The sequence below is a fragment of the Ichthyophthirius multifiliis genome (assembly GCF_000220395.1).
Source record: "Ichthyophthirius multifiliis unplaced genomic scaffold scaff_1120509250840, whole genome shotgun sequence".
Taxonomy (NCBI): Eukaryota; Ciliophora; class Oligohymenophorea; order Hymenostomatida; genus Ichthyophthirius; species Ichthyophthirius multifiliis.
In genome coordinates this window covers 6127-17578 of record NW_004086449.1, presented here as the reverse complement: position 1 = coordinate 17578, position 11452 = coordinate 6127, and the positions used below count along the sequence as shown (strand labels likewise).

The following is an 11452-nucleotide window of genomic DNA, read 5'->3' as shown; positions in this document are numbered from 1 at the left end:
AAAAAATATATATTATATTATAACTCGTGGTGTAGACATTAATTTTTTTTTTTTTTTGTATAAAAAAATTATTAATATGAATATTAAATAATAAAATAAATTAAAATTATATTCATTAATTTGATTTATTAAAAAAATATATATAAAATATCACAAAAAAAATAAATTAATTTTTTTAAAAAAATATTAATAAGTTTTTATATAAAATAAATACTTTTTTTATAATCCTGTAATTAATAAATAAAATATATTTTAAAATTTATTTAAATAAAAAAATTATTAATTTTTCATAAAAAAAAAAAAAAATTTTTTCTAAATTAAATATTAATAAACTTTAAACTTCTTATATATATATAAATAAAAATATCAAATCAAATAAAACTAATCAAAACAACTAGCAAAATCATAGAAACTTAAATTAAACTACTAAATAGTTATTTATCTATACACATATAATCATTAACTTCTTTCGGACTTTCACAAATACATTTACCAGTACTATCAGCAGAAAATCCAGAACTAAAACAAGCACCATAGCATTTTGTATTATTCTAACAATCAGTAGGTACTTAACATTTTCCATCTTAAGATTTAAACTAAGCTCCAATGCATGCTTATTTATAGTCTTAACTATTAACATCACATACAGTAGCTTTCTCTTTAACACAAGTTTAGAATTCTGGATATGTACAAGAAGTTTTAAGGCCATCATATCCTGCATTAAGGCACTCTTTTGTACAAGTAACTTTTTAATTTAAACAGTTTTAAGTCTTAATGGGTAAACAGAAAGACTTTCCTTAATCTGAAAAGTAATTAGATTAGCACATACATGCATCTCCTTAAGATACAAATCTCAAGTTTTGACATAATAGTCCTTCTCTAGTTTTAACATCGGCACATTTATTTTTTTCTGAGTAACATCCTGAAAATTTGCAAACTCCATCTGTTTAATTTTCAAATCCGGCATCTATACATGCCTAAATACATTAACCAGGCAAATCACTGTTACAATTGCAAGCTTTTATATCTTTTCCAATACAGGTTGTAGGGTTAAAGACACAAAAATTATTTTTCTCATCCTTTAAATAACCTCTATTTATACAAACATCAGGGCAAGGTATATTTAAGGTTTTTATTTAATTTAAGCATGTATCGATACCTAAAGGAAGACAATAATTTTATTTATTAACTTAATAATAATAGAAATTATTAGGACTACAATTACATAGAGTAGCTTCGGTTGTAAAGTTTCTTTCGAGGCAATATTGCGAACATACTTAGGTAGCATCCTTACAATCAGGAATTGTGCATGTTTAGCCTTTGTGGACATCATCTTCAGGTAGTCCTATATATTATAAACAGGCTGTTTAGCATTTATTTGTAGGAGTAGAAGGGATACATGTGTCCAATGAAATTATACAGGTGTTAGTTTCAGAGTTTGTGAAACCTTAATCTAGGCAAACTTTGGGACATGAAGGTTCATATGATGAAGATTTAGTGCAATTATCGTATGTATATTGGAATATACATTACATAGAAGTAGCGTCTTGTACATAGAAAGGAGAAAGGCAACCACATACATCATTAGAAAAGGTATAATGGGTATCTACGCATAATTATTGGTCACAAGGTTACTTATTAGTATAAGTATAACATTTATTTTCACATTTTCCGTTTGCATCTGACTAATATCCATAATCTAGGCAAGCCTATTTAAAATTACTTGGTTTATTCTTATCATCACAGGCTTAGTCTAAACTACATATTTCTTTAGGAAGTGTGCATTGAGTCTTTTAGTCTAAAACATAACCAGCATTTAAACATATTTCTGGACAAGTGGTGTAAGAACCAACTTATTTTACGCAATAATTCCATGTAGTTTTCACTCTGTTACATTTTTTGGTAATTTCATCATATGCAGAATCAGTGTCACATGTGCATACATTATTTTAGTTATTAACAAAGCCTAAATCTTGGCAATAACTAGTGTTTACACGGCAAGGTAAACTATAGTCTTAACTTAAACAAGATGTGGGTATGCATTTATTGTTTTAATTCTAAAAACCATAATTTAAACAGGCTTCGGAGCATTAATTTTACGCAGAACAAGTTTCATATAGGGGAGGTAGACATTTATTATCATTTCCTTTTATATAACCTGCACTTATACAGTCATCTGAACAAGTTTCAGCTTGTATACATCTTGCCCAACTTACGGCTGTTTAAGTGGTTGGGCAGTATACATTTTATTCACATGGAGTTTCGTTTTTACATACGCAGCCACATCCATGAGCTGTAGGAGTTGTTTTTTAATCTTTAAAACCTTAGTCTTGGCAATACCTTAATAGAGAGCCACTATATGTAGAGCAATCGTTTTAACCTGAACATTATTAGGAAGGAACACATATTCCTGCTACTTATTTTTTAGAAAAGAAAGACATTATTTTTTAAAAAAAGGATTCTTTTTATTTTTGATTGCTCTCTTTGAAATTATAGTCCAGGCATGCTTAGAGCTTTTAGAGACCGCCACAGTATGGATTTCCAATACAGGTAAAGTAGGAAGGAGGATTACAGTCATTGCTTGTGGAGTCTTTTAAAACGTAACCATCCTTAAGGCATTGTGAACCTGGATTACAAGAGCCTGGGTTAGTTATGCATGCCCAATCGGCTTTTACTGAAATAGTTAATAATAAAATTATAAAGAGTATTTTCATATTATTATTACTTTTAAAAGATATATTATTAATTAATAAATAAATTATTTATATATCTTTTTTACTATATATAATAAATATTTACAAAAAAAAATATATATATATATATATATATATATATATATATATATATATATATATATAAATTAATAAACATATAATTATTTATAATATGTTTTTTTTTTTTTTGATAATAATATTTTAGTTGTATTAATATAATTTAAATTAAAACAAAATATATATATTTTTGCATATTTTAAAATTTTTTTAAGTTTTTATTATATAAAAAATGATTTTGTTTTATTATATATCTTATATTTTTAGTTTTGTGAAAATTTAATAATGAATAAATATTCAAATTAAAGTTTTTTTTAAAAAAAAATTAATAAAAGAATTTATTAAAATTATATAATATATATATTTTAATTATATATATCAATAAAAGATTAAGTATTTTTTCTAATAGTAAATAGTTTAATTTGTATATAAAAATATATATATTTAAATATAAATATTACTTTATAAAAGAAAAAAATATATTTTATTTTCATAAATTTATATATATAAAATTAGTTAAATTTGTTAATATAATATTAATAAATTAAAAAAAGTATAATGTTAAATATATGTTTTACAAGAAAAATTATTTAATAAATATTTATTTTATAATTTTATAAAAAACATTGAAAAATAATTCAAAAATAATATAAATATTTAAAATTCAATTCTATTTAACATTTTTTTTAAAAAAAAAAATAGCTTTATTATATAGATAAAATTTGTAATATATATTTTAATATATTATATATTTCATTTATTTTTATTAATTTTTTTAATTTATTATATATCTAATATTATTATCTTTTTTTATTTTTATTCATTATTCAATTTATTATAAAAAATATTATATAAATAGATTTTGTAAATATATATATATATATTTATATATTTCATTTATTTATATATGATTAGATATAATAAATTTTTTTTTTAATATTAAAGTAATAAATAACATAAAAATAGATATAATTTTTTTAATTTTATTAACAAATAAATTAAATTATAGATAAAAATAAAATTTCCTTTTTATATATAAAAGCAATAAAATCATCTTTATAGTTAATAAAACAATTCAAAGCAAAATTTTATATCTATACGTTCTATTAAATATTAATAAACCTAAAATATTTCTATAAAATTATATTTACCATATTTTTAATTTACAAGTATTCATAAAAAATATGTAATTTTTTATTTATAAAAATAGCAAAAACAATAAATCTACCTTCTATGGGAGATTCAATAACAGAAGGTTAAGTTGCTTAAATGCTTAAAAGTAAAAAAAAAAAAATGCAGTGTAGAAACAGATAAAACATAAGTCCCAATCGTTCGCATGAAGCCGGTATAATTACAGAATTATTCGCAAGCGATGGTTAATCTGTTTAAGTCGGAAAGTAAAAAACCCGAAGGTGTCGCAAAACCAGCTGAATAAAAAAAAGAAGTTTAATAAAATACATAACCTGAAACATAATAACCTTTATAAGTAAAATAATAATAGGCATAAATTTCTAGAGGAGAAAATGCTATAAAAGCTACTCATCAAACATAAACCACATAAAAGTAATAATAGCCGACATAATTATAAGTTTCTTATGGAGAAAAGAATAGAACAGAAAGAAGAAAACCATTAAGTAGAATGAGATAAAGAATTGCAGAAAGGTTAAAAGATGCTTAAAATACATATGCACTATTAACAACCTTTTAAGAATGTGATATGGGAACTGTTATGGATATTAGAAATAAATTCTAAGATTAATTTACAAAAAAGCATAACGTTAAATTAGGTTTTATGAGTTTTTTGTAAAAGCAACAACTGCAGCTTTATAATAATAACCTATTGTAAATGCAGGTTATTTTCTTTTTAGTATTTTTAAAAATTATATTAATTTTATAATATATGTATATGTAATTATTTATAGATACATATATAAATACATAAATATATATATTTATTGTTATATATATTAATTTTAATATATTTATTTTTATTCATTTAATAATTTATTTTAGTTATTGATGGAAAAGAAATAGTCTATAAAAATTATATTGATATTTCTGTAGCTGTTGCAACTCCAACAGGTTTAATGGTCCCTGTACTTAGAAATACAGAAACTATGAATTTCGTTTAAATTGAAAAAGTATATATTATCTAATTTCATATAATTTTTAAGTTTTATTTATGTTTTATAAAAGGAATTAATTAGATTAGGCAATAAAGGAAAAGAAGGTAAAATTTAAGTTGAAGATATGGCAGGAGGAACTTTCACTATTTCTAATGGAGGAGTTTTCGGATCTTTAATGGGAACTCCTATTATTAATCCACCTTAATCAGCTATTTTGGGAATGCATTCTATTGTAAATCGTCCAATAGTTAAAAATGATTAAATTGTAGCAAGACCAATGATGTATTTAGCTTTAACATATGATCATAGATTAATTGATGGTAGAGAAGCTGTTACTTTTTTAAAAACTATTAAGGATGAAATAGAAGATCCAAGAAGATTGTTATTAGATTTGTGATATTATTATTTCATTTTTTGATATATATAAAAATAAATAAATAAATTATTTGTTTGTTTATTTTAAATATCTTATTAATTAAATTTCATATATAATTATATATAAATTTAAATTTTTTAAAAAAATATAAATAAATATAAATGATTATATATATCTATATATGTATATAAAAATAATTAAATATATGTATATATATATATATATATATTTAATATAAAAATATATATTGGTCATAAAATTACCATATATATTCATTTTTATATTTATAGGACAAAAAAAAAATGGAAAATAAATCAAATATAATAGATATTAATAACATCAATTATTTAGAAAATAATATATAAGAAAATAATATATAAGAAAATAAATTATAGGAAGTTAATAAATAATAATAAATATGTGATTCTACTACGTTAAATTTTTTTATAAAAATGGAATTATATTTCTTATAATTTTATTATTAATTAAAAAAAAAAAAAAGATTGATTAAAATTAATGCTGATACATTATTAAAAAAGAGAATTTTTACTTCTTGGTTTTTGTTTTTTTTATTGATTTTAATATTATTTATTACTTCATATTTTAGTATTATATAAATTAAATAAATCTATATTTTTATATTTTAAATTCAATAATAAGTACCTTCAGCATTTACATAAATTAAACATGAATAATTTATTTTTAATGATAATTAATAAATAAATAAAACAAATGCTGAATAATATGAAGTAAAAATTAATATAAACATTTTTTTTTTTTTTTAAAAAAAAAAAATATATAAAGAATCATATAACTTTTTATGAAGATAATATTGATAATTTAACTTCTAAAAATTAATTTTTGTAATTAAAAATAGTTTTGTATAAAAAAGATTAATTTTTAGAATAATTAATAAAAGAAAATACAAACTTTAAAATATCAATTATGGGATATATAAATGAAAAATAAACATAGTAAATAGTTTAATTATAAAATATAGAAATAGAAATTATATGTGAAAAAGTATTTAATTGAAAAAAATAAAAATAAAATAAAATCAATCATATAATTTTTTAAAAAAATAAAATAAAGAATAGTTTGTAGTGTCAATCATTTATAATATTATATATATAAAGTATAGATTATAATAAATATAAAATTACTATTTTTATAGCAAATTCAATAAAAGATATGTTTAATTTACCAAAAACTGAAAATATATATAATTTAATTAATAGTTAATTTACTGAAATGATAATATATTTAAGAACAACTTTTTTGATATTATCTTTTCTCTTTTTTATTAATTATTACAGAAAACTTTATAAATTAAAACAAATTCATTGGATTCTAGAGTAAAAACTGGTTGTAATTCTTAGTTTTTTATAAATGTTTTTAAATAATCCTTTTTATTTTTTAACTATTATATATCCAAGTATATTCAGGTAAATTTTATTTTAAAAATAAATAAATTTATTTAAAATAAATAAAAAAAAAAAGTTTCTTTTTAGATTCCTTTTTTATAATTAATTTTATTACTTTTTTAATGCTTTTTTGGCTTGTTATTTTGGATAGAATAAGGACTGAAAATGCAAATAAATAATCATATGCGTGTAGTTTTTGGAAACTCTTATATGGATTAATATTTTATATTTTTTTAATGACATACAATGTTTGGTATTCAATATATAGCTATTAATATCCTTTTACTTAGTTTACTAAAAGCTTTGGTATTCAATATGATTTTTTTAAATATTTTGGATTTTTTATGCTTAGTAAATAATAATATATATAATTATTATTTACATTTATTTAGGTACTTATATTATTGGAATTTCTTTTATCAGTTATTAAATATATCGCAATTTTGATAATATTTTATTTAGAAATAAAAACTTTTTTATTTCTTCATTTTATTATGTTATTTTTAGTTTGATATGTATTACTTTTTATATATATTTTTAAAACATTATATAAATATATTTTATTAGTGTTTTATACTGGATATAGTAATTTTGATCCTAATAAATTATTTTTAGTTATTGGATAAATTAATTTATATGTTGCTTATCTATAATATATGTATTTACCTGCAAAAGAAGGATATGAAGGTTATCTTGATAAATATATATAAAATTTAATTTTTTTTTTTTCATAAAAAATTATATAAATAAAGAGGCAATAGTTTTAGGAAAAATAGATAAAATTGAATAAAATAAAATCATTGAATAATAGGTTTTTAATAATAATAATAAGATTAATTTTAATTAAAAGTTAGATTTATTTAACCATACTTAAGAAATAGTTTCTGAGTAGAAAAATAAATGTCAAGTTTCTCATATTAATTTAAAACAAAATAGCATTTAATTGTGATTTTTTTTTTTTTAATATAAAATAAAAATTTATTAAAAATAATAATTAAATATATATTAATATAAAAAAAAAAAAAAAAAATTTAAATATATTTTTAGTTAATAATTATTTAATATTTTTTTATTTAAAAATATACAAAAAAAGGAAAAAAAAAATATTATTAACAAAATATTGATATACATATATATAAAATAAATAAATAAAAATAATAATAATATATATATATAATTATATTTAACAAAAAAAATACATGGTTAGATTAGAAAAACTAGCTTGGGAACAATTAGCAAACATAAAAGCCTTAGGAAGAGATAGAAAAATCGGATCTCCATCCAAATGGTACAACGTAAATCGTACCGACTGGTTATTAACAGCTGGAAACATAATTATTAACTAAGGTATAACATCAAGAATAATAAGTTTTCTCCTTCCCATAATTTCCAGATTTACATATAGATATAGTTTAGATATTCATCATTAAAGAGGTATGACACTTGAAGACACATACCTATTTACTGACAGAGAATTAAGAAGAGATTATCTCTTTGAAACATTAGCAAGATAGAAGTAAAAATAATATAAATAATATAAAAATTTTTAATTATATAAATTAGTTTACATCCATACACTTACTTATTCATGAGAAAAAGAAGAGCAAGATATTTTAAAGTAGAAAGAGGTGTCCGTGGATTTTTCGTCCCTGATTGGGTTCGTAAAGAGGCTGAAGATAGAGAATTCGACAAAACTGCCGAGAATATATTTACATGGACCAATTTCGTGTATAATAATTATATGAGTGACATGACTCCTGCAGGTAGATGGAGTCATCTTTAAAAGATTAACCCTTTGGACTTATTTACTTGTCACGGATTATTCAGGGTAGATGCTTGGGATAGATATTTCTTCAATGAAGTATATTATAGTGGATATACTTAATAAGAAATTTAAGAGGCTAAAAATCCACTTTCTAGATTCGATTTCACTACTGCCGAAGGAAGATAGGAATTCGAAGAATTCGTTAATAGATTTGGGGAATTATTCCCTTTTACAATTACTAAGCCTGGGTAAAAATTCGATTTTAATACTTTTTATGCTAGAGAGGCATTAATTAATCAAAGAGATGTTTCAGGATTTGATTAAAGTCTTATTGATAATCTTAAAAATGAATTATCATAATTACCTTAATAGGAAGTTGATAGTGGAAAAAATAAAACATAAAAACTCAAAAGTAGATTACCAGATTGGGTTTTACCTAAAGCTGGATAAGCTCTTTAATGAAAATAAAATTTTTTGGTATTTTTTTATTTTACATTAATATTTTATTAAATACTTAAATATTATTTTATTTTTTATTAGAAAATATGTTTATTTTTTTAAATTTTTTTTTTTAAGATATAATTTAAATAACATTTTTTTTACATAAAAGATAAAATTTATAAATTTAAAAAAATAAAATAACAAAATAACAAAACGATTGCATTTTTTATAAATAAATAACCAAGTATATTAATTTTGAATTTATAATTTATACAATAGAAATTATAAATATCTGTATAATTAAAAATTTATAATTATATCTTTAAATATAAAATATAATAAATAATCATAAAAAATTACTCATAAATAATATTTTAATATAAAAATTTAAAACAAAAATGGAAAATAATTTAATAAAAATTATGTAAATAACCTTTTTTAAAATATTTTAATTGACAAAACAATTATGTTTTATTATAATTTACTTCTAAATATTTATTTAATTATTAAGAATGTATATAAAAACCAAATAATTCTTTTTATAAAAGAATAACATATTTAATATCTTTTAGTTAGTATAAAAAGTAAATGGAATTTAAAATTTAAAGAAATATTTCCAATAACATCATTTAATTTTTTAATAATTTAAAACAAATTTTTTAATTATAATATTAAACAAATTTTTATTTCGAAAATTATAGTATTAATTCTTATAAAAAAGCTTTATTTTGGATATAATTAGCTACTATTACATTAATCTAATATATATATTATCCCTCAAAAAATAAAATAAAATATATATGTATATATAAATAACTATATATTTATAATTATTTTTATTTAGGCTTGATAAAAAAAAATAGACTAAAATATATAAAAAAAAGCAAACTAATATAATATATTTACAAACATAAAAAGTAAATTTAAGTTAAGTTTTATATAAAAATATAAAAACTTGTATTTAAAATATATGAAATACTCTTAATAGGAATTTAAATTAAATAAAATATAACTTAAAACCTTAGAAATCGTAAAAGTCAATTTTTTTATAGAAAAATACTATAGAGAAGATTCCTATTTAATTAAAATAATTAATATTTAATATAAATATGATGGCTCAGAATTTAAACTATCTATTATAAAATAAATTAAACATAAAAAATACAATTATTAATAATAGCAAGAATTTATTTGAAAACTGTATATTGAATTTAATTAAAACTGTCCAAATATAGTATTATTAATGCATATATTATTATTACTATTAAACTAATTATTTTTAGTAATAACAGATGCAGTTTACTATGATTTTTATTAAGAATATTAATAAATTAAAAATAAAAAACTCAAAAAATATAATTTTAATTTTTTAATAAATTTAATTGAGTTTTTTGTTGGAATTTTTTAAAAATTGTAATAATCGTTTCTTATTTTATTTTAGATTTATTGTAGACTGTGATTTTAATAATCAAAACTTTTTTTTATGTCCTAATTTTTATAAAAATAATACGAATTAAAAAATCTTTTATTAGGTTTTACCAGGAAAAACCTTAACATGCTAAACACATTATATTATAGATGAAAACATTATATTATTTTTGAATTATAATTAAAGATATTCTATTTATAGACTTATAAAGTAAAATCTTTAGTAAATTAATTAAAAAATAGCTTTATATAGAAATATATTTTGATTAATTTTTTATTTACAAGCATAAATAATTAGGTTATAAAATATTAATGTTGAACATAAATAAAATGCTATAGTCTATATAATTTTAATACATAAAGTTTTTCTTTAGATATTGATAATTTTATTAAATTTTTTATAGAATTATGGAGTATAGAAAAGCCATATATTAAAGATATTAAATTAAATAAACAATATGATATATAATTTATAAATTAAAAGATTATGCAAAATTAATAATTATGTATAAAAACTTATATTTATATTATTATAAAAAATTATTATTAAAATATATAATTTTAGTTTTAAGATGGATATATTAAATAAATGAGTTTAAATTTTAAAGTATGTAAATTAATTTATATATAGAAATATAATAAAAGATTTTAAAAATTTGAAAATATAAAGGTTATATTTTAAAGATATATATAAATAATTTTCTTTATATTATAAAATGTATTTATATTATTTTAATTTATTATTACAAATATTTTTTTTGTTTAAAAACTTATATATATTTAAAGATACATAAATACTTTATAATTAAAATATTTTTATATATTATTATTATTTTTAAAATAAGTAATTTCTATTTATTTATTATTTTTTATTATAATATATTTCTATTTAAATAACTATTATATATTTTATATTAATACATAAAAAAAATGAATTTAGAACAATAAAGTTAATAAATTTAAAAAGATGAAAATTAATAAATTTAAAATCAAGAATAATAAGATAAATAAAAATTTATAGAAAATAATTAAATTTTAGAAATTATATAAATTTAAGAAAATATTTAAATTTAGGATGACGAATAAATTTCTAGCAAATAATAAATATAAGATAACAAATA

The 11452-nt window shown here is 18.3% G+C and overlaps 3 protein-coding genes across 3 annotated transcripts, besides 10 other annotated features; 2 read left to right on the top strand and 1 right to left on the bottom strand. All coding sequences in view use genetic code 6, as the record gives it.

The window, feature by feature from the left end:
• Nucleotides 1-154: 154 nt before the first annotated feature.
• Nucleotides 155-213: a microsatellite.
• Nucleotides 214-385: 172 nt separating this feature from the next.
• Nucleotides 386-2633, bottom strand: IMG5_098930 (hypothetical protein). Its single transcript, XM_004035407.1, has one exon. It carries the CDS (start codon nt 1814-1816, stop codon nt 854-856), a length of 963 nt encoding a protein of 320 aa, XP_004035455.1. The 5' UTR covers nt 1817-2633; the 3' UTR covers nt 386-853.
• Nucleotides 2634-2807: 174 nt separating this feature from the next.
• Nucleotides 2808-2858: a microsatellite.
• Nucleotides 2859-3640: 782 nt separating this feature from the next.
• Nucleotides 3641-3680: a microsatellite.
• A 463-nt stretch (nt 3681-4143) lies between these two features.
• Nucleotides 4144-5294, top strand: IMG5_098920 (hypothetical protein; the record flags this gene model as incomplete). Its single annotated transcript, XM_004035406.1, has 4 exons — nt 4144-4334; nt 4559-4623; nt 4785-4912; nt 4968-5294. The coding sequence occupies 4 exons, from the start codon at nt 4144-4146 to the stop codon at nt 5292-5294; spliced, it is 711 nt and encodes a 236-aa protein (XP_004035454.1).
• Nucleotides 4715-4760: a microsatellite.
• Nucleotides 5295-5418: 124 nt separating the features above from the next.
• Nucleotides 5419-5497: a microsatellite.
• Nucleotides 5440-5521: a microsatellite.
• Nucleotides 5522-5622: 101 nt separating this feature from the next.
• Nucleotides 5623-5661: a microsatellite.
• Nucleotides 5662-6719: 1058 nt separating this feature from the next.
• Nucleotides 6720-6764: a microsatellite.
• Nucleotides 6765-7870: 1106 nt separating this feature from the next.
• On the top strand, nt 7871-9037 carry IMG5_098910 (hypothetical protein). The gene is made up of 2 exons (XM_004035405.1): nt 7871-8213; nt 8261-9037. Exons 1-2 carry the CDS (start codon nt 7897-7899, stop codon nt 8922-8924), a joined length of 981 nt encoding a protein of 326 aa, XP_004035453.1. The 5' UTR covers nt 7871-7896; the 3' UTR covers nt 8925-9037.
• Nucleotides 9038-11135: 2098 nt separating this feature from the next.
• Nucleotides 11136-11223: a microsatellite.
• Nucleotides 11224-11342: 119 nt separating this feature from the next.
• Nucleotides 11343-11404: a microsatellite.
• Between the last annotated feature and the right edge of the window lie 48 nt (nt 11405-11452).